Source organism: Protomyctophum bolini (assembly GCF_963924005.1).
Source record: "Protomyctophum bolini genome assembly, chromosome: 19".
Classification (NCBI taxonomy): domain Eukaryota; kingdom Metazoa; phylum Chordata; class Actinopteri; order Myctophiformes; family Myctophidae; genus Protomyctophum; species Protomyctophum bolini.
Window position 1 is genome coordinate 4,812,170 of NC_137880.1, and position 24,125 is coordinate 4,836,294.

Below are 24,125 nucleotides of genomic sequence, written 5' to 3' on the forward strand. Positions count from 1 at the left end.
AACTTAAATGTTCACAAAGTATCGACACAGAAATCAGAAAACAAGCCTTAAACAGCGACACGCTCCATGACAAACAAAATGCTCCCGTCTGTTCGGCGTGCAGACAGAAGCACAGTGACTTGTGTGAGCCTGAGTTTACTCCACAGAGTCCACACCATATACGGTCATGCTACCGGACAATGACGTTAATGAAATTGAACTTGGAAACCAAGAATACCTTTACCAAAATAATTCCCAATGTGGAAAATCAATTTTAGAAGACGTAATAAATGTAGAAACAAATAATGTAGAAAATAAATACCAAGGCCCGGACGGTTAGCTCAACCGGCGTCTGGGCACCTAGGATGCCAAGCCAGCCGGGCGGCGTGCCGCAGGTTCGACTCCCGAGCCCGGCAGCCTCTGCAGCATGTCGCTCCCCATCTCTCGCCCCTTTCATGTCTATCTACTGTTCATTGTCAATAATGGCATGAAAATCGCCAAAAACAAAAGTTTGTACAGTATAATGTCATCAAACCCCCACATGTTGGGGTCCAGGATCACAGGGGTGTAGGAGACAAAGTCCTTCATCTTGTTCTAGGCCAGGTTTCCCAGGTGTTTTGTCTCGTCTATCAGTGCTCCTGGGACCGGCTGTGGGTCCTGCAGGGTGAGCTGGACTCTTTCCGTCGTGGTCTTGTAGTTTTGCAGGAATGAGACGTGGTCGTCGGCTCTCAGGTCCTCGGTGGCTTGGATTGCATCTGAGAGGGTCGCCATGTCTCTGTTCAGTTTCCCAATCCTCTCCTTTATCTCCTGACTCTTGTGTGCCACTTCAACCCTCAGAATGGCAATCCTGGTCTCCTCTTCCTCTTGCAGGAACTGATGAAGTTTCTTAAACTGTTCCTTAATATGCATTTCTGTGTCCTGGGCCTGAACGTTGATGTGATTCTCTGTTAGGTCGTAATCTCTTTTAACTTCATCAAGGTCCTCCATCTTCTCCTTTAAAGGCCTCGGGACTTTCTCTTTGCAACGCCAAGACGCTTCGCCCACAGGTAAGAACTTGTGTCCGGCGTGTCTTTCTGAATCACACAGACACACGACACACACCGGCTGTTCATCGTCCAGACAGAAGAGCCTGAGCTTCTCCCCGTGTTCTGCACAGAGGACCTCTGAGCTCACCGACGAGTCACTCCAGCGTTTCTCCTCCACAAGCTTCTCACACAGGTTCTTCAACACCATGTTTGTAGGGGGATGGTTACCGGAGGATGTTCTTCTACAAACAGGACATTCATGTGCTGGTCTTCCTGTCCACCATTCCTGCAGACAGCCTTGACAGAAGCTGTGGCTGCACGGCAGCACAACGGGATGTTTAAAGATGTGACGGCACACCGGACAGGCGAGCTCCTCTTCCAGACGAGCCAGACGTGAAGCCATGTTGTCTGCAGTCACACCCTTCTGACGTGGAATGTTCCCTGAGACAGCTGGAAGACAATTCAACAATGATTATGAGTAGCAGTAGTAAGGTTCTTCTATAGTTATACAGTAGTCGCACCTGCTGACTGCATGCCATGGTCTCAGAGGCAGCTATTGTGTGTTGAACAATATCAAGTCCACTATCACTTTATATAGCTTTACACCAAGTTGTTTATTAGAGATGTTTATAACGTAGCAATGAGAACCCTGTGTACCACCACACACCTTAAAATAACTGTTCTCCTTGATTTTTCCTTTTTAAAAATGTCTTTAATGTTTCATATATATTTTTACCATTATTATTATTATTACTATTGCTGCTGCAATGTTTTCTCTTACTGTAGTTTTAGTATTAGGCTAATGGTATTAGTATTTGTACTGACGGTAGCCTAGTAATATCATAACAACATCTACTACTACTACTACTACTACTATTAGCAGTAGCAATACTACAGTAGAATGTTTTGGTTGTGGTAATCTCATTATTAGATGAAATGTTTAAAACCTGTACGGTATGTGAATAATCAACTGCATCTGATGCACAGATGCATCGCCAAGTCATTCACTCAAGCTATTAATCACTTGACCACATTCATGTATCTCAAGTTTTGCAGTGATACGAAACTTGTTTGTTAAGTTGATGTATAAATCAGGCAATCTCTAGAAAGTAACATACCCCTCCACGTTTAACACTAATTATTTATCTACTACTGTAGGTATAAGACTGTATACTACTCCTCTGTATTTTTCTGTGCCAGCATGAATTTAGCTGTACAGGAGTTACTCATGTAGGCTACAGCTACATTCATGCTGGCACAGAAAAATACACCAACATGAAACAGCAAGATTCATTCTTGAGTATTCAAACGTACCTGCTGGAACGGAATAACTTAATTTAAATCCATTCTTAACTTGAATCCGTTGTGAATAGTGAAAATTAATATTCAGTTGACTTTATATCTACAAAAACTTACTTAATGAAACTTACACTTATACAATAAAATCACAAGAGTGCAGAACCAGACGTGATGAGAGAGAGCGATCCCTAGAGAAACAGCTTTCTTCCAGCATGTGCGATGATCATCTTGCCACTAAATATTTATACACACCACAGAAAGGGGAGGAGTTAGAGCTGTGAGTGACATGACACGACAATAGCCTCTCGTTAAAAGCACACTGATTGAATCATGTGCAGTCATCTGACAAGGCAGCCATGATCAAAGGTCCTTTGCTAATTAATCGACTCAATCTGGCTGTTGGTAAAACTGAGAGACAGACAGCAGGATGCATAAATAACAATGTCTTATGTAATATTGAGTCATTATTTATTATATATTATTATTATTATTATTAAGTAGCCAAAAAATGTGATAAATAATAATTATACATATTATACAGTAGGCCCATATGTTTTCTGTTTCTGGAAAGCTGATGGCATGGTAGAGTATATTGTGACATTGTCTAAACCTGTCATGATTACATGTTTAAGTTGATGATTAATTGTCACACAACTAATTGCGATTTAATTGTGTTTTTGCATTGAACATTTTGGAACGTTACATCTGTATTTCTGTTTGCCTTTTACCCTTAGTAATCAACGCATTGCACAGGGAAGATATGACAAATAACTTAAACATACAAATAAATCACTGGCACATTTAATACATATTTTTTATGTTACCACCTAGAGGTGGTAACATGGTAAAACTGCTCTTACAGAAAGAGGCACATTGGATTTTTACTCTGAACACAATGGAACCCGATGGTTTTGTATAATGAATGTCCCTATATATGCTTGACACATTCACACCTCTGTATAGCACCTGACGAAGCTCACGGCGAAACGCGTCGTGCTAATAAATACGTTTGATGCAGTAAGTTGTCCGCCTCTGTTCCCTGGAGTGTGCAGTCCCTTCCTTGGAAGGTTTTTCTCTCTTTTTTGATGTCTATGCCTGCTAACTAGACTTGCACCAGCTCCTACGGGTCTTTTTGGATGTGCAGGAGTCCCTTTTTTGTCACATATTTTTAAATGTTTCTTTCCAAAATGTGTGCAAGATAGCGGTAATAGCTGATCTACAAGCTTACAGATACTGCGCCCGGGTGCGTTTTCACATTTTTTATTCACTAATAAATTCATTATTAATCATTAATGTGTGTCAAATCGAAAAAAGGACTTTGTGAAGACCTCCATATTATTATGGTAAATGATGTGTGAAAAGTGGGAGTGATTTGGTGCAGGCAGTGTGGAGCTATGACAGTGTTTCTGACACACAGACCGCCCCCTCTTGCACACATAGGGCTCCAATGAACTGCAACGCCCAATGAGGCTATTTTTTTTAGATGCACACACACACACACACACACAAACACACACACACACACACACACATCACAAAGTTCATTTCCTTGTTCAGCCACTCATCCTGTTTGTTTGCTAGACTGACGTTCACTTCAGACATAGGCTAACAGGCTCTGTGACTGTGAGTGACTATAACAAACTGAGAGACAGATATCAGTCAATCCATCAACGATTAAGATCAATTGATAGACAGATTAGTTGAATAACCTGGAAGATTGCCCGCAAGACAGACAGACAGACAGACAGACAGACAGACAGACAGACAGACAGCTTTGGAACTGCTTCAATCTGAGGTAAGAACAGCCACAGATCAAACCTTACTCAAAACGAGAACAACTTATTATAAAACTACTACTCCTACAGTAGCAAAACTACCTTCAAATCTAACTTCATTTTGTTTGGTCTCAGATCAGAATCGAGATATGTTCACCTGCACATATAAGATATGTGGCATTCTTCTGAACAGACAGTAAATGCACATGCGTGCAAAGTACGGTTTAATGTACAATTATCTGCAGTTCCTACATTACTATTAACCTACATCACCGTATGTCAGTTTCCACAACACTACTGTAACAACTTACAGTATGTCATTGCTTAAGTTATGTCATGTTGATCAAAATGTAGCCTATTTGGTTCAAAATTGGTTGAATAGTTTTACTTACTTTACTGCAACTCATCTGCTAAGAATATCCCATACAGTAGCTTTAATTAACATTTCTATAAGATGTATTTATTCATTTACTTAAATGTATTGGCTACACGCACTGTGATTCATCACACAACACTGCATGTATAGGCTACAGTTCTGTCTATAAGAGCTGTATTTCTAATTTAAGCAATACATTTGGAATACGAGACGGCTCGCCCCTTTGCCAACTCGCCCCAAGCGGCGAAGATCAGTCGCCCCAACGGGAAGATCGGTCGCCCCAAAGCCCGGAGAAGTCGCCCCCAAAAGTCAGAACAAGTCGCCCCAAAAGTCCGGACAAGTCGCCCCGTAAAACCGTTGTATTTTCGAGGTAACAGAGAGAGAGAGAGAGAGAGAGAGAGAGAGAGAGAGAGAGAGAGATTTTTACCTGTGCTTTTAAACAGAGAGAGAGAGAGAGAGAGAGAGAGAGAGAGAGATTTTTACATGTAGCTGTTATGTCTCACTGACAGCTGTTTGATTGTGCTGCGCTGGTTGCATATTCCTGTGTTGCCTTTGTGATGATTGGGGGGATTATATTATATTGTATATAGAGATATCCGTGCTTTGGGGCGAGATATCCACACTGTGGGGCGAGATATCCACGCTTTTGGGGTGAGCTATACACGGCTTGAGGCGAGCCGACTTCACTTTTCGAAATTCCGGGGCGAGCTGTCTTCACATTTCGCGGGGGCGAGTTGGCAAAGGGGCGAGATGACCTGTTACCATACATTTGCCTTTTGTTTCACGTTTATTGTTTATTGTTCATAAGGATCCCCATTAGCTTTTGCCTTGACAAAAGCTAGTCTTCCTGGGGTCCGACACAGACAAACATTTAACATAGGCAATACTTACAATTGTTTACAAACACTAACTCAAAATAAAACATAGTAAAATAAAATATAAAATAAGAAAATAAAAAACATAGGAGAAATAAAAAACAAAGTAACATAGCACGTTGTACTATTCATTGCTGTAAAACAACATTGTTTTACATTTTATGTTCTGTAACAAAATGATTATCTGTCACAGTACACAGACGGCAAATGCTCACTGTACATTAAATCTGAAGCCTTGCAATCAACCCCCCACATACTGTAAATAATTAACTGTGTGCTGTTGCGGTTGTAGTCGATACCTGTAGTATAATGCCATATTAAAAAGAAAGTGCAGCCAACAGTGTTCTGGCCAATATTGTCTTAATGTCTGGTGTTTTGAGGCACTGTAAAGCGAATGAGGTTGAGGTTAAGTTTTTAATAATGAATAATGAATAATAATAATAATAATAATGAATTAACCGTGTTAATTATAACCTTAGCCATATTACATCAGAGAATACAGATCTGCAACGTGACATGGCTGAACATTTTGACTGTCTTAGTTGTTTGTGGAGGCATGGAGGGTTTTATGGGCCTGGACATTTTAACTGTCTTGTTTGTGGAGGGCGGCAGCTAACTGAATTTTATCGGGCTGAGTTCAGTCATGGAACTGGAAGGCCAGAGTAGTCCAAAGGTTAGCTACTCCACAGCTCCCCCATGTGGTCATCCTGATTAGCACACTGCTTGGTGAAATGCAGAAACAAAATATGTTCCATTAATACAAATGGCTTACTCTTTTTGACAACATTGATTTATATTTGATATATAGTTTTTACGTATTTATCCATAAACTAAGGGTGTCATGCAAGATCATTTTTAATCCATTGTGTTGTTACGGATGATGTAATAATTATGTTACAACCCTTATTTCTAGGGGTGTAAAGGTCACAACATAAATGAACAGGACAAAGGATTTCAAACTGAATATATTATATTTACAACATAAAGTATAAATAATTACAGACAAACTTTAGAAAATACAAACTGTAGAAATCTTATCTCATAGATGTAATGGCAGGGGAAGTGATTTTCCTTGAAATAAGTGTTAAAAAGCTCTATATTGTGATTACTGAACCAACACTATATACCAAAGTAAAGTACTATTAGTATATGATTTAACCTTTAACCAAAAAAAATGTTTTGTTTTAACCAAACAATACCACTTACCCTACCTTTAACCCATTTAGACCTGAGACCAGATTCTAAAAATTCTAAATCATGACAAACCGATAAAAAACCCATGTTTCTACTATCAGTCAGTTGTTGAATGGTTGTTTTGGGTGAGCGGACAGAGGAAGTGATTCTCTGGTGCCGGCTGACAGTCACACTTGGGCGTCTAGGCGTGGCAATTTTCCGCTCATGGCAGGCGTGTCTTACTGTCTTTTAGACAGCTGGTGGATGGAAATGAAGCTCCACCAATGTGGCAGAATGCCACTGGGGCAAGCGCTTCCGGGAATATGGCCGACGCGGCATTCTGCCGTGTGGGTGGAGCTTCATTTCCATCCACCAGCTCTCTAAAAACCAGGAAGAGACGCCTGCCACAAGCTGCAATTTGCCGTACATGGAAGCCCAAGTGTGCTTACACCCAGAGCGGCTTTTATAGAGTCGAGCTGGGCGCCTCCGCCAATCAGTGGTATGAGCAATAGTGGAGCCAGCCAATAACGGACAGGGATTAATTCCACGCAAGTCTTCTAAGTCATCACAGGTGTCGGTGACTTTGGCAATCACCACAGTCTCTACATGTCAACCAACTGTACCACCTCAGAAATAGGGACAATACAGAAAGCAATGCAGAAGAATGCGAACAGTACACAAGGACAAATATATACCAATGTAGACATTTACCAGACGCTCTTAATCCAGAGCGACATTTACACTTATCTAAATACAATACATTCATACTACTCAATAATACAGATGGCCGTATAATAACGTCACATGATTGCATACAATAGGTTGAAAATGGGTGAAGTCAAGTGTTCCTTAACTGAAGAAGAAAAACAAAATACAGATAGTAGCCTATTACTGCTAATGCTCTAGTAGTAGTATTACTATCACTATAACTAGAGCATGTACTAATATGAGTACTGCTACTATGAATACTACAACCACTATTAAGTATACCACTACTACTGTACATGTACTATAACTGTTATGACTCGCAATGTTATTGTTGTTGTTTTTTTTCCCTCCTAGTATTCCTGGTTTAACACCCTCAGGGAACATTCCACATCAGAAAGGTGTCACTGCAGACAACATGGCTTCAAGTCTGGCTCGTCTGGAAGAGGAGCTCACCTGTCCGGTGTGCCGTGACATCTTTAAACCCCCGTTGTGCTGCCGTGCAGCCACAGCTTCTGCAAAGACTGTCTGCAGCGATGGTGGACAGGAAGACCAACACATGAATGTCCTGTTTGTAAAACAACATCCTCCGGTGACCATCCTCCTACAAACCTGGTGTTGAAGAACCTGTGTGAGAAGTTTGTGGAGGAGAAAGGCTGGAGTGACTCGAAAGTCCAGGAATTACTGAGGCCTTTAAAGAAGCAACTGGGGGACTTTAATGAAGTTAAAACAAATTACGACCTAAGAGAAAATTACATCAAGGTTCAGGCCCGGAACACAGAGACACAGATTAAGGAACAGTTCAAGAACTTTCATCAGTTCCTGCAGGAGGAAGAGAAGGCCAGGATCTCTGCTCTGAGGGTTGAAGAAACACTGACGATTCAGGAGATAAAGGAGAAGAGAGATGTGCTGAACAGAGACATGGCGACCCTCTCCGATGCAATCCAAGCGACCGAGGACCAGCTGAGAGCCGACGACTATGTTCCGTTCCTGCTGAACTACAAGACCACAATGGAAAGAGTCCAGCTCAAACTGCAGGACCCACACCCGGCAGCACCATGGATAGACGTGGCCCAACACCTGGGCAACCTGGCCTTCAGCGTCTGGGACAAGATGAAGGACATTGTCTCCTACACTCCTGTGATCCTGGACCCCATCAGTGCCTATCCAGAATACATCCTGTCTGATGATCTGACCGGCGTGAGAGGTGTATTGGAACAGCAGTTTCCTGAGGACCCAGAGGACCTAGATGACATTCATCCCTTCCTACGTTACAGAACAAAGGTTCTGGGTGCTGAGGGCTTTAACTCAGGGACTCACAGCTGGGATGTTGAGGTTCGAGGCATTAGCGAATGGCAGCTGGGTGTGTATGAGGGAGGTGATAAGTGGATCTTACAGTACAATCAATCAGCTTTCCTTGATGGCTATGCAGCAATCTTCGGATCATGGACTGATGATTATGTTACAAATGAGACTTCCGAAGATCTCAGAGATCTTTGTGATTTTAAACCCCGGAGGATCAGAGTCCAGCTGGACTGGGACGGAGGAAAGCTGTCCTTCTCTGACCCGGACACTAAGACACACCTGCACACCTTCAGACACAGACACACCTTCACTGAGAGGGTCTTTCCGATTGTTTGTTGTAATGATACAACAATGCATGATCAGCCTCTGAAGGTGTTACCAGGGAAGATCATTATCACACTGGAAAACCACAGTTAAAATGTCTATAGTGGAGGGGAAACAAAGCTCTGCTCAATGAATATTCATGCTGATCTGGTATTGATTAGGGGTTATCCACAGTGATCAGAATGGATTGTTTACTTAATTATCTGGTATACTCTGGAATTAGACAGACCGACCGATTATTGATGATGTTCATTCATTCATTTATCAGTTAAATTAGAATTACAATATTAGTTGATATTTATTGATGGATTTATAGCATGTGTTTAGTTGGTCTTTGATCATTTATCAATCTGTTGACTGTTTGGAGTTGTATTGGTGTTACGATGAAAGGTTTGATACTTTAGCATGTTTTATATTGTAGTGTTTGTCATATTGTCTCTGTCGGGTGAAAACCATACATTTTGTTTCTGTAAATGTAACGGAAACTAAGAGAAACGCTCACAATGCGTCATGATGCGACACATTGTGAGCTTGTAGGTACAAAAACACTACTTTTTCTTGTCACTCTTGTATGATGAAGTAAAAGGTATATATTATTTTGATTAGAAAGGCGATATTGTTCAGTTTTGAACCACATACATGGATATTTTGATAGGTGGCATGTACACGTGCAACAAATACAAAATGATTGAATTGAAACATGAATTATTGTGATATTAAAATATCAATAAAGAGACAGACGTTTGCACCGCAATATTATATTCATTAGTATTTTGCTGGCGAAAGTTACCGGGGTCGATATGGTATGTGTGGTCTGAAATATAAGCTCATGCTGCTCATCATATAACTAGGCCACCTTAGGCACAGGGGGAGGTGATCACTGGCACCCTGGCATATAGTGTGAGAGAGAGCTTTTATCTTGTAAGAGGATGATTCTACACATGCCTTCTAAATCATGTCAGTTTTCTGAAAAACCTATGTTTCTATATCAGTGGTTCTCAAGGTATTGTCATGTCAAGCACCCCAAAAATTCTTTGAATTTGTCCGCCGACCCCCATCTGAAACTATTTTGTTCTAGGGACCCCACCAGAAGCAAAGATTTGAGTTAAAACGTGCGCTCTGAAATATATACATTCAAAGATTTGCGCCACATTTTCACGTTTTTTTCAAAAATAGCAGATCTACAAGCTCTATGAGATTGTAGATCTGCTATTGTTTCAATAGCTAAAGCATATACATAATCCTTAAAACACCAAAAGGGGTTCCCGCCCAGAAAGTATTCAAAGAAGGTTTAGTCAGTTAAATTCAGTCCACTCATCTGTGTCCTACTAAGTTAAAGTGCAGTAACTATGGAAAAACATAATGGAATATAATAATAATAATAATACTAACGGGTTTAAAAGTGTTTCAACTGATATATACTGTATAATGATAAGGAAAAATACCCTGATTATCTGCTCGGTACGTGAGTTGCCTGAGGAAGGTCCGGAGGGACCGAAACATTGCCTTTATTAAAGAATTGACTCAAGTACCGAGCAGATAATCAGTATGCAGGCATACTTTTTTCCTTATCATTGATGTCTAGTCTACTACTGGCCTTATACGCACCTGTCCATATGCCTTATCTCTAGGTGTGTGAAAGTTTGTTTCTACAGTATTGTACAAAATGACATTCTGCACATAATTCTACATTCGTTCAAACTGATAATGAGTCTGGGAGATAGGTGGGTTATTGTCTAATGATCATTACATCCTGATGTGAAAGAAAATATGTTTTTTAAAGATGGAGTGCCACCATTTCTTTCCACCCTAAAACATGATCATCAGGTATTATTACAATATAAGGGGGAAGAACTTTTTCCAAAAAGTGTACAGTATTTGTTAAAATCATGCTTTTATGTGGACACGCCCACCAGTTCATTAAGTATGCCTGGATTGCCTGGTGGGTGGTGATGGGTGGTGATCCACCTGAACTGAAGCCGCACCCACAGCTGTAGTTGTATGATAAAGGGGGAGGGGTTAGGGGAGGGGCTGATAGTGTGTTGTCACTATATTACTGTTTACTTCATTGGCCCGTTTGACTGTCAAGGGTTCAGCCTCCAGGAAGAAACCCTAAATACAAAGTGAATACACCATTGCACATAAAAACAACTCCAGGGTGTCTAATGAAGTACTGTCACCTCATAGACACGTGAAAAACTGGAAAAATAGAAAAATTGTGGCACTCCATCTTTAAAAAAGAAGAAGATGAAGAAATAAAGGTAGAATAGAGGAAGGGAGCGCTGCCGTGTGGTCCTTTGTTTGTTGAACTGAAGTGAAAAAAGCCTTTATTGTAAGTTTTAAGGCATGGCAAAGATCATTACACAAAAGGGAGGACCGAAACGCGTTGGATCCTCCTCTTTATTTTCAAGAAATAAAGGATCAAGATAAATGAAAACATGGCACTTTGGTGATCAAAAAAGGTTACAGACCCCTGATACAACTCATAAGTTATCAGTTGTCATCAACCTTAGCTACGGCAGGGCTTTAGGGGAGAAATTAAACTGACTAGTCTTAGCTGACTAGTTCAATGAGTCCTACTTTAGTGTACTACTAGTGTACACCTACTTTAGTGTGATAAACGTCCAACAGAGGCACTAATACTTTGCATTTCTTTATATAGATACGATCTGTAAAATTGCATCACAGATTTATAGGCAACACTCTCTGTAGTTTGGTATCATGGGAAATAATACAATTATGTTTATAAATGCATTATACATTCGGGTTCCACCACTGTAGACTGAAGATCATGGGCATTGTTGATGATAATTGGGTGGAAAAAACATTCCAAAAAAACTAAACGTGAAATCACCCTGAGCCTATTTGTGTATCTATTCCAAAGCTTTGATGTAAGACCTTTAATCTTTGGATTGCATGCACAGAAACACTCAAAGCAGGAATGTTCCTCTTCAAATAATTAGAATGTACGTCTAGATAATGTTATGATCTTAAATCCCCACTTCTTACTAAGTACTGCACTTTTTTTTTTTTTTTTTACTTTACTGGAGTATGCAATGCCGATGCAACACATTTTGAGCTTGTACATACAGTATGCTATTTTCATGAGAGTTTTTGACATTTTATACATTTGAAAACATTTAGATACTTTTGTATAATTTTACTCAAGTATTGTTTTTTATTCCAAACATAGGAAGTGAGCCCAGTGTCCATGACATCAGAGACAATGGGCTCACTGCTAAAATCTAAAATATCTAAAACAACATATTACACACATAAAGACTGCCAGGAAAAATCTAGCAAATCGTTACACACTATCTCTATAGTCATGTGTTCTGTCCAATATTTCAGATTCGATCCTAATTGGCTAACATTGGCTTTCAAAGTTTGCAGGATTGGCCCCGTTTTGAACAAAACACAGCGTGGCTGTGGCCTGAACACAGCGTGTGATTTACGTGACATCTTTCACAGACTTTCCTACTAGGCTGAGGAATATATCCCACCATTTTCACATTGGCCTGTTATAGCGCCACCAACAGGTGGATTTTTGCAAAACACATTTTTGGAACAAAATGCCTCAAATCCTCCAATTGCCATCCAAGGCGTAAGAAGAAATGGCACCCTTTTCAAATTGGCCTATTATAGCACCACCAGGAGGCCACAGCCTGACCTGACCTGGTGGAGACCTGTGCCTAGAAGGGCACTTTTATCTAGTTGTAAATGCAGCCTATGCTGAACTCAGATTCCTATGCAACTCTCTGGTATAAACGATTCTCTGACTGGTGTTATTTCCATGGTGTAACACAGTGATACTCAACCTCAGGCCCGCGGGCCACATCAGGCCCGCGGGACCATTATGACTGGCCCACCAATGAAAATCTAAAAAAAAGAAGAAGAAAAAATCTGGAAAATGAAATAAAAATAAATAAATCTGAAAGTTATCTTTAATTACATTATTATAAGTAATACTATTAGAGTTGTACTATTACTCGAACGAAAATAAAAGCTTGGGGTGGGGGGGGGAGATGCAATGCAAATGAAAGACATATACTGTGTATCCCTATTCCCTGACATAATTTTATAGCGAAACGGACAGAATTCTATTTTATTTGAATGATGAAACCCAGCTGCCATTAATAGTTGGAAATGGAAATGGAAATTGCAGAAATTGCGGAAATGGAAATTGCGGAAATTGCGGAAATTGTAATTGCGGAAATTGCGGAAATGGTGGAAATGGAAATTGCGGAAATTGCGGAAATGCGGAAATGGAAATTGCGGAAATTGCGGAAATTGCGGAAATGGTAATTGCGGAAATGGTAATTGCGGAAATTGCGGAAATGGTGGAAATGGAAATTGCGGAAATTGCGGAAATGGAAATTGAGGAAATTGCGGAAATGGAAATTGCGGAAATTGCGGAAATGGTAATTGCGGAAATTGCGGAAATTGCTCTTCACTTATAGCTATCTATTTTCAGGTAGATTGTTTTATTTTACTCAGTCAGCCATATCACTACTCATTTTTTTTCATGAAAAAGGTCATAGCTGGGTAATCTATTTTCAGGCAAATTGTGTTTATTGTATTTTATTTTACTCAGCCATAACAATTTATTTTCTGTTAACCAACTTGCTGGCTGGCAGGCAGGCAGACAGCTACTCATAGACAGGCAGACAGACAGACAGCTACTCATGGAGAATTGGACAGGCAGGCAGTCAGACAGCTACTCATAGACAGGCAGACAGACAGCTACTCATGGAGAATTGGACAGGCAGGCAGACAGCTACTCATGGACAATTGGACAGGCAGGAAGGCAGACAGCTACTCATAGACAGACAGACAGCTACTCATGGACAATTGGACAGGCAGGAAGGCAGACAGCTACTCATAGACAGACAGACAGCTACTCATAGACAATTGGGCAGAAAGGCAGACAGCTACTCATAGACAGACAGACAGCTACTCATGGACAATTGGACAGGCAGGAAGGCAGACAGCTACTCATAGACAGGCAGACAGACAGCTACTCATGGACAATTAGGCAGGCAGGCAGACAGCTACTCATAGACAGGCAGACAGAAGCTACTCATGGACAATTAGGCAGGCAGGCAGACAGCTACTCAGACAGGCAGACAGACAGCTACTCATGGACAATTGGACAGGCAGGCAGGCAGACAGACAGCTACTCATAGACAGGCAGGCAGACAGCTACTCATAGACAGGCAGACAGCTACTCATTGACAGACAGACAAATAACTACTCATGGACAGACAGACAGACAGGCAGGCAGGCAGGCAAAGAGCTACTCATGTTATGTTATTATGTTATTATAACAGCTACTCATGTTATGTGCAATAATTTGTGCAGTTATGGAAACAGCTCTTTGTGTTTATGCAAGAAAATGTAACACATTTATTTATTTACATATTGTGTGCATGCACATTGTACTTTGATACATTTTGCGAAAATAAAGCAATTGAAAGAGAGAAGTTATCAAGTATCATTAATGTCGTAATTTTATCTACTGGCCCCTGGCCCCTTGCCATTTTTGTAATGTGGCCCACAGGTAACTCTATTTGAGTATCCCTGGTGTAACATAATTCCAGTCAAAGTTTGGTTTCTATTTTATTTTAAAACTTATGACCTTTTCTTGTGATCACATTAACATTATGACTGTGCCACATGTACAATATGGAACAAGAAGTCAAACAAATTGAAACAACGATGGAGGTCAAACTTTGACATGAGTCATGTTATTTATGTGGCCAGATTCAATGTAATAATCTGTATTTTAATGTATTTGAAAATACTGTAAACATGAATGAATATGTACTTATTATGGATTATAGAATGGAAATTAGTGCTGAAGCTTTTTTTAATAAACTATTGACAAATATAGGCTCATGCATTTGCAACTTTTTAGATTTTCTTTTTCAATTAAATCAATCAATTTATCAGAATCAGCTTTATTGTCAAAATCACAGGTTTACATGTGTAAAACAGTGGGTGAATTTCTTTTTGTGCAAGCTCCCTCCTTAATTATTGTTATTTAGTCAATCAATCAATCAAATTCAAATCTGAATTTTAAATGATTAAACTACAAAATAAAAGCATGTTATCAATAATCAAACATGTCACCGTAATACAAAATAAAATTATTCAAGCCTGAACATGCCTGATATATGACAAACTACATATTTGATCAACACAAATAAATCCATATCTAATCATATCACGATAACAGTTTAATTACAAAGTGACTAAATCTATCTGTCCGTCAATTCGAAACTGAATGATACATTCATTAAACAGTTAATTCACAAGATGATAATTACTAACGGAATAGCTGATCAACGGGAAAGTTCCCCATATCAGGACAAAATCAATATATAATGCAATGCATTGGACACTAGTGGTTTTCCAGAGTGACACAGATCTTCCCCGGCAACACCTTCACAGACATACCCTCGTAATGATCAAAATTAAGTATGTACGGAAACAGTGTCTCGGTGAAGGTGTGTGTGAAGGTGTGCAGGTGTGTGTCGGTATCGGGATCAGAGAAGGACAGCTGTCCTCCGTCCCAGTCCAGCTGGACTCTGATCCTTCTGGGTCTCTGCTTCACTGGGAGGACAATGACAGCAGTGTCAGAAGACAACACTCTGTGTTGACCTGCGTACAAGTCAATATTCCAGTATTCACCCCCTTTTTCTCCGTTCCTCTCAAATGACTCCGCTAACACGCCCAGTGCCCAGTTTGTGTTGTCTCCGACCTCGATGTCCCAGCTGTGAGACCCCGAGTTAAAGCCCTCGGAACCCAAGACCAGGCTGAAATAGCCAAACCTCTCCGCGTTGTCGGGAAGCTCTGTCAGGCTCTCTGCGTGTTTCAAATATCTCACACCGGTCAGATCATCGGATAGGCTGTATTCCTTAGGGGCGGTGTTGGGGTCCAGGATCACGGGGGTGTAGGAGACAATGTCCTTCATCTTGTCCCATACTATGAAGGCCAGGTTGCCCAGGTGTTTGGCCTCGTCTATCAGTGCTCCTGAGAGCGGCGGTGGGTCCTGCAGGGTGAGCTGGACTCTTTCCATCGTGGTCTTGTAATTCTGCAGGAACGAGACGTGGTCATCGGCTCTCAGCTGGTCCTCGGTGGCTCGGATTGCGTCTGAGAGGGTCGCCATGTCTCTGATCAGCTCCTCGATCCTCTCCTCTATCTCCAGACTCTTATGTGCCTCTTCAACCCTCAGAATGGAAATCCTGGTCTCCTCTTCCACTTGTAGGAAATAATGCAGGTTGTTAAATTGTTCCTTCATTTGCATCTCTGTGTTGTGGGCCTGAACCTTGACGTGGTTTTTTGTTTCATCATAATTTGTTTTAACTTGATCAAAGAAATCCAGTTTCTCCCTTAGAGTGTTCAGTGATTCCTGGACTTTCTCTTTGCGACGCCCCGACGCTTCGTCTACGGGCGAGAACTTGTGTCCGGCGTGCTTTTCGGAATCCCGACACACGAGACACGCCGGCTGTTCGTCGTCCAGACAAAAGAGCCTGAGCCTCTCTCCGTGTCCGGCACAGAGGACCTCTGAGCTCACTGACGACTCACTCTGGCGTTTCTCCGCCAAGAAGTTCTCACAGAGGTTCTTCAGCACCAGGTTTGTAGGAGGATGGTCACTGGAGGATGTTCTTTGACAAACGGGACATTCCATTGTTGGTCTTCCTGTCCACCATCGCTGCAGACAGCCTTGACAGAAGCTGTGGCTGCACGGCAGCACAACGGGATGTTTAAAGATGTCACGGCACACCGGGCAGGTGAGCTCTTCTTCCAGACGAGCCAGACTTGAAGCCATGTTGTCTGCAGTCACACCTTTCTGATGTGGAATGTTCCCTGAGGCTGGAAGACAATTCAACAATGATTAACATTATGAGCAGTAGTAGTAAAGCTACTTCTTCTAGCTATATATACAGGACTCCACATGCCCCGCCAATACTATTGTGCTTTTACTCAAGTACATTTTGAAATCCGCACTTTTCCTTAATTGTAACAAAGTATTTCTATATTGCAGTATAGAGCGTTGCAGTCCCGCCCCCTCATAGACTTTTCAGAAAGTATTTATTTTCAAGACGTTTACGCCACGGACAAAGCCAACTCTTGTCGTGATAAATCATAACAATAAACACAATGTTTTGCTGCCAAACAAAGAATTAGAAAGTAGAAAAAAACGGCAGGTTACAACAATTTCTTTGTTGTTTTTCTTCTTTGTAATTATTTGTTTGGTCCAAAATATTGTCTTTGTTGTCATAATTTCTCACGACTCGAGTTGGCTTCGTACGACGCTTAAAAGGTCTTTAAATAAATACTTTTTGAAATGTCTATGGGAAAATGCATTGGGATTAATTTCCTGGGCCAGGCGTCGTCATGAAAGGGGGCGGGACTGCGACGCTCTATAGACGATATGCGTGTGACATCATCATCAAACCCGGTTACTGACAGCCCATTCATCCGAAGAGAAAAGTTGTATTCGATTGCATTAAACGACGATAAACGACATTAAACTCACTTTGTCACTCATTTTGCCACTCGATTTGGCATTCACTTTATGCATGTGCATACCCTCTTATTATTACTTTTACTTAAGTAAAGAATACAAGTAATTTTTCCACCACCGCTTTTATACTTTGCCGTTTAATCACATTCACCAAAAACGTCAAAGTCTTCCGGGTATTGTACCACTCGAGCGTTGATTTTTAAATCAGGCAATCTCTACAAACATGTACAGTAATCATTGTCCACACTGAATGGACATGTTGAAGATTGCTGGCCTGCTACAGACCCCATCCATCCATATTAATAAAGTTTAGCACAAATTATGTATCTAGTACAGGGGTGGGCAACTGGCGGCCCGGGGGCCACATGTGGTCCCCACCGTCACTTAATGTGGCCCTCAGGTTAATGTCAGAATACTGATATAATATTGGTAATGCTACAATACAACATGCAAACAACCCGCTTTAATTACTTCAGTCTAAATTAGTAGCTCAACACAAGTATAATTAAAGGCATTTGAAATGACATACAAATGTTAATTTTCAGGATTCCAATTCAAAAGTACCAAAATAAATCTAGATTTCAATTTGAATATAGCAAAAAATAGCCGATCTACAAGCTCAAAACGCGTCGCGCTTGAGCTTGTAGATCGGCTATAGGGAGTGAGTGTGGGAATATAGTGGCCCTCCCCTGACCTAGCAGGTATAAGACTGTACTCCTCCATAAGACTGTAGGCCTACTCCTCCTGTACATCTAACTTCATGCTGGCAAAAAAAAACAAAAAAAAGAAACACCAAATTAAATGAAACTGCAAGATTCATTCTTGAGTATTCAAACGTACCTGCTGGAACGGATTAACTTGAATCTTCCTTCTTAAATGGAATCTGTTACAAAATCACAAGAGTGCAGAACCAGGCGTGATGAGAGAGCGATCCCTAGAGAAACAGCTTTCTTCTAGCATGTGAGATGATCAACCATCTTGCCACAAACTATTTATACACACCACAGAAAGGGGAGGAGTTAGAGCTGTGAGTGACAGTTGTGAAAAGCACACTGATTGAATCATTAGCAGTCATTTGACAAGGTGGCCATGATCAAAGGTCAAAGGTCCTTTTCTAATGAATCACTCAATATACGGTTCTTCATAAAGCTTGAGTGAAGGATTTTCAGCTGATTAAATCAGTCTGTTGGTAAAACTGATAGACAAGATATCAGGATGCAGAAATAGCAATGTCTTATTTTATATTGAATCATTATTTTATATGTTTAATTGTGTCACTCTGCATTCTCAAGTAGTAGTGGTCTTCAAATGTTTTAGTAGTACACAAGTTAAAACAATAAAGTACACATTGAAACTTGTATTTTAGTATTCACAGCGGTAACAGTATTAGTATTTGTACTGGCGGACAGTGCTACTGACTGTGATAGTAGAGTCACTCACAACAACTAGCAATACTAGTATTACTAGTAGTTGAAGCAGTAGCTTTAGTAAATGTAATACTAACAAAGGTTAGCTTTAGTAAATGTAGTACTAACTTAAGGTGAGACACCCCAGGTGAAATCATGATTTTTCTTTTTTTTTTTTTTTTGCTATTTTGCTTCCTAAACATGTTTTCTTTCAAACTAAAGCAAAATACACATTAAAAATACAGATTTAGATGTTTAGTTGGATAGTTTATTTAAGCCAATGACAGCTCGTTTTTCGGGGTGAAAAGCCACCATCTCTATTTTCATGATTGGTTGTTGGTACAAAGGAAGTGACCATATTTGGATCAGACCACAGTCAGCTTGAGGTCCAGACCTTTCCAATGATATATGCCATTATATGTTGTTGCCAAGGTTTGGATGAGATATTTTGTCTCAAAATAGTGGCTTCAAATAAAACGTTTTGGAATTTTACAATACAAATCTTTAAAGGCCGTTTTCTCAAAATAAGTTTTCCTCATACTTGGGACAAAGAATCTCCACTTCAGTTGAACTCACATACACCAAACTTTCCAGTCTTATTCATAACTATATTCCGCAGACATTTACACATGGATTTGTTGATATATCATTCACAGCCTGATTTACATCACATTTTATACCAAAAAAATGCCGAAAATTGGGTTTTTTATGCCTGTTGACACTATTTTCTGATTTGTGGAGTGATAATTAGAGATATCAAAAATCCCATGTGTAATTTTCTTTGTCTCTAATGTGTCAACAAAATGAAATGATAATTTTGAACCTGGCTTTATCCGATCTTCAGATTTATCGTCCCGAAATGTATGCAAATTAGCGCATATAATGCCTAATTTGCATATTTAAACATATAATTTCAGAAAACTTGTAATACAAAAAATCTTAGTTTTAATATAAGTAATCAACTGGAGAAGTTTCATTGTGATAGCTATTATTTAACTTTTTTTCCCTATTCACCTGGGGTGTCTCGCCTTAACTAGGTTTATTATAGGCTACTAAACAGGAGGAGGACTATTATTTGCAGTAGATGCAGTTGCATTTATCTGTCTGAAAAGGTCAAAATAGCCTACAGTATGTGATTTTTACCTCAAGAACAGCTATGTGTAATATCACTTATATGCTTATATTATATCATTGACCAGTTCAAACACTTTTAAACCCATGTGTCAGTTAACTGTGTTTTCATAGTTACTGGACTTCATGTCTTTGTAGGGCCGTGTACACATAGCTTTTATATTTTATATTCAGTATTTTATTTCACTTGGTTTGATTCTTGAGTTTTCATCTTCCCCTTTTGTTCTCACTTCTGACGATCCTATATGGCACTACATGGCTACATTTCCCTCTCGAGATCAATTAAGTCGTGCACACGCATAAGCACACACACACACACACACACACACACACACACACACACACACACACACACACACACACACACACACGGCACACGCACATGCAAGTTAAATTATGTTTTTATGTGGCCACACCCACCATTTCCCACCAACTATGCCTGGTTTTCACCTTAGCACCACCCACCCGAACGTAAGCCTCGCCAGCTGTTGTTGTATGGTAATGATCCAGGGCTTAGGGTTATTGGGAGACATCAAATTAGTCACTCGCGTCACGAAAAAACGTTTGGAAACCCACTGCGCTATAGACATTCTAACTGTCGTTTTGCACGGAGGCACAGATCTTCCCGGGCAACACCTTCAGAGACTCGCCACCACCGCCACGGCCGCAATACACGTACGGAAACAGTCTCTCGCCGAAGGTGTGCACGAAGGTGTGCAGCAGGTGCAGCGCGTCAGGTGAGTCGGGATCGGAGAAGGACAGCGTTCCTCTGTCCCAGTCCAGCTGGACTCTGATCCTCCGGGGTATCCGGCGCACCGAGAGATCGGCGCTGGTCCCCGACGACGCTGAGGAGAACGCTCGGTATTTCCCATCGCTGAAATACAGCATGCAGTATCCACTCCCTGCGTTTCCCTTCCTCTGAAAGGACTCCGCCAGCACGCCCAGCGACCAGTGCCGGTTGTGTCCGACCTCCACGTCCCAGCTGTGAGTCCCGGACGTGAAACCCTCGGAGCCCAGGACCCTCGCGTAGACGTCGAACCTCTCCACGTTGTCGGGAAGCTGCCGCGTCGTGTCCCCGTCGTATCTCACGGCCGTCAGGTCGTCGGAGAGGACGAGTCCCGGCCACGCGGTGTTGGGGTCCAGGATGACGGGAGTGTAGGAGACGACGTCCTTCATCTCGTCCCAGACTCTGAAGGCCAGGTTGCCCAGGTGTTTGGCCTCGTCTATCAGCGCTCCCGAGAGCGGCGGTGGGTCCTGCAGGGTGAGCCGGACTCTTTCCATCGTGGTCTTGTAGCTCTGCAGGAACGAGACGTGGTCGCCGGCCGCCAGCTGGCCCTCAGCGGCTCGGATCGTGTCGGCGAGGCACGCCGCGTCCTGATTCAGCTCCTGAATGTTCTTCTTTAACTCCTGACTCTTCCGCGACTCTTCCTCATGCAGAGCCGCGATCCTAGCCTCCTCTCGCTCTCGTAGGAACCGACGAAGTCTCTCAAACTCTCCCCGGATGCGCGTCTCCGCGCTCCGGGCCTGGACCGCGATGTGACGTCCCGCCCGGTCACAATTGGCTTTCGCGTCGTCGAAGGCCGCCAGCTTCTCCTTCAAAGGCCGCAGCGATCCCTGGACGCTCCGTTTGCAGCGCCCCAACACTTCGTTCACGGGTAAGAACTCGTGGTCCGCGTGTTCGTCTGAACGGCGGCAATCGGGACACAGCGGCTGTTCGTCGTCCAGGCAGAAGAACGAGAGGTTCTCCCCGTGAGCGGAGCAGCGGAGGTCGCTGGACAGCGACACCAGGTCCTGGTAGGGGTTCTCCTGCAAGAAGTGCTCGCACAGGTTCTTCACCACCAGGTTGGTGGTCGGTTGGTCTCGGGAGGACCTTTTGCTGCAAACGGGACACTCCATCGTCGGTTTGGACTTCCACCATCTCTCCAGGCAGGCTTTGCAGAAGCTGTGGCTGCACGACAACAGGACGGGATGTCTGAAGATGTCGTGGCACACGGGGCAGGTGAGCTCCTCTTCCTGACGAGTCAGAGGGGAAGCCATTCTTTTTTTATTTTGTCTGCAGTCACAACCCTCTGCTCTGGAATGTTCACACCGGGAATACTAGAATAGAAAAACAACAACATTGGCATTAGGACTATAGGAGCAGTGTTTATTTTGACGGCAACTTTATAGATTTTGGTTCTTGAAGCATTTTTGTCACCAGAAATGTGTTAGTGTTAATCTAGTTTTAGTCGAGTAATATCATAAGATTTTACTCGACTAAATCAACAGTTGATTTAGTTGATTAAAATGTATCTTGACAAAATTGTCAATATATTTAGTCTTAGTTTTAGTCTGTTCTTTTAGTCCGTCCATTCAGTTTTCGTCAGTGAGAAAAGGTAGTCGACGGACATTTTTGTCATAGTATTAGTTCATTGTTGAGAACTCTATGTCTGCTTTTAACAGTTCAGCTGTGATGGAGTCGATTCCTGGTGCCTTGCCGCTCTGTAGTCTTTTAATTGCTTCTTTAACTTCACCTAGTGTTGGTTCGTTTACCGAGATCTCTTCAATTCTGTCATTGAAATTGCATTCCTCATCTTCAGTTATTGGGTTTTCTGGTTCTACTCTATTAAGCACTTCCTTGAAGTGTTCTGTCCATCTCGACTTAATTGCGTCTCTTCCACTAATGAGTTTACCATCTTTGTCCATAACTGCTGTGCTCTGTCTGGGTCTCTCGTTGGACAGTGTCTTTGTGAGTCTATATAGTGTCTTCATGTGTTGTTTTCTTGCAGCATCTTCAGCTTCACTTGCGATGTTCTCTATCCATTTCCTTTTGTCTGCTTTTATACTTCTTTTCACTTCTTTGTTCGTCTCTGTGTACTTATCTTTTAGCTGCTTCTTGATTCTTTCGGAATGTGTTCCCAGGATCTTCTTATTTATGGCTTCTCTTTGTTCTACAAGGCTCCATGATTCTTCACTGATCCATGGCTTCTTCTTTTTCCTTGGTCTACCCAAGACTGCCTCAGCTACTTCTATGTACGCCTTCTCCATTACTTGGGAGTCACGCTCTACCTCTTCATCTTCTACGCCTTGCTCTTTAGCTTCTAACGCTTGGTACCTGTTTCTCAGGCTGATTGAAAAGGTCTTTAAGATGTTTTTGTTCTTCAGCTTTGATGTTTCATACTTTACTCTGGAGCTTTTCTTTTCCTTTTGTCGTTTCTTTAGTCTGAGCTTGATTGCTGTGCATACCAGGTAGTGGTCACTTCCGATATCTGCAGACCGGTGTACCCTTGTGTCTTTCACTGAATTCATAAACCGTTTGTTAATTAGTATATGATCTATCTGATTCTTGGTCTTCCCATCCGGAGATACCCACGTTGCTTTGTGTATGTCTCTATGTGGGAACAGAGTTCCCGTTATGACTAGCTCGTTCATGTCGCACATTTCGCACAGCCTTTCTCCATTATTATTGTTCTGCTTTCCGAGCCCGTGCTTGCCCATGACCCTTTTGTAATCTTGGTGTTCATCTCCTACTTTAGCATTCATGTCTCCTGTTACAATCAACATGTCGTGTTTGTTCCGACTGTCCAAAACATCTTGAAGTCTCACGTAGAATTCGTCCTTTACTTGTTCTTCTGCGTCTTCTGTGGGTGCATAGATGTGTATAATTGTCAACTTTATGTGTTGGGAGTGGTACCTGGCTTGAATGATTCTTTCATTGACTGGAGTCCAATCAATTAGGGCTCTTGCTGCTGTCTTTGACATCAGTATGCCCACACCTTGTCTGTGGGTGTCGTCGTCTCTTCCAGAGTAGATGATGGTTTCTCCTCCTGCTAGTTCCACTTTTCCTTGTCCTGTCCAGTGTGTTTCACTGATGCCCATGATGTTGATTCCTCTGTTGGTCATTTCTCTTGCTGCTATTGTGATGTTTCCGCTTGTGTAAAGTGTTCGTACATTCCAGTTTCCGATCTTCATGGTGTTTTTGGGGTTCAGCAGTGGCGTATTCAGCCCAAAGGCGTCCTGTTGGCTTTGGCCCCTGCGCGTCATGGTGTCTCTCCTGTTGTGAGGACTGGCTACATGCAGCGTTCCCCCGATTTCGTGAATTTGCTCTGCTTCTGGTTTCTGTAATAATATTTTTTTCTAGGAGTGGGTTATCAGCCCTCAGCCCAACCCCCAACCTGGAGGGCCAGTGGAATCACTCTTTGTCTGGTCTCTACCCTTCGACCTGTTCGGCATGGGTGAC

At 41.8% G+C, this 24,125-nt stretch overlaps 3 protein-coding genes across 3 annotated transcripts; 1 reads left to right on the forward strand and 2 right to left on the reverse strand.

Moving 5' to 3' along the window:
- Positions 1-1,338: 1,338 nt before the first annotated feature.
- Positions 1,339-8,929, forward strand: LOC308334132 (E3 ubiquitin-protein ligase TRIM35-like; the record flags this gene model as incomplete). The annotated part of the gene is made up of 2 exons (XM_080790718.1): positions 1,339-1,397; positions 7,714-8,929. The coding sequence occupies 2 exons, from the start codon at positions 1,339-1,341 to the stop codon at positions 8,927-8,929; spliced, it is 1,275 nt and encodes a 424-aa protein (XP_080646844.1).
- Positions 8,930-15,239: 6,310 nt separating this feature from the next.
- On the reverse strand, positions 15,240-16,670 carry LOC308334509 (nuclear factor 7, ovary-like; the record flags this gene model as incomplete). The annotated part of the gene is made up of 1 exon (XM_080791308.1): positions 15,240-16,670. One exon carries the CDS (start codon positions 16,668-16,670, stop codon positions 15,240-15,242), a length of 1,431 nt encoding a protein of 476 aa, XP_080647434.1.
- A 3,827-nt stretch (positions 16,671-20,497) lies between these two features.
- On the reverse strand, positions 20,498-23,929 carry LOC308334510 (E3 ubiquitin-protein ligase TRIM35-like; the record flags this gene model as incomplete). The annotated part of the gene is made up of 3 exons (XM_080791309.1): positions 20,498-21,919; positions 23,417-23,526; positions 23,662-23,929. The coding sequence occupies 3 exons, from the start codon at positions 23,927-23,929 to the stop codon at positions 20,498-20,500; spliced, it is 1,800 nt and encodes a 599-aa protein (XP_080647435.1).
- Between the last annotated feature and the right edge of the window lie 196 nt (positions 23,930-24,125).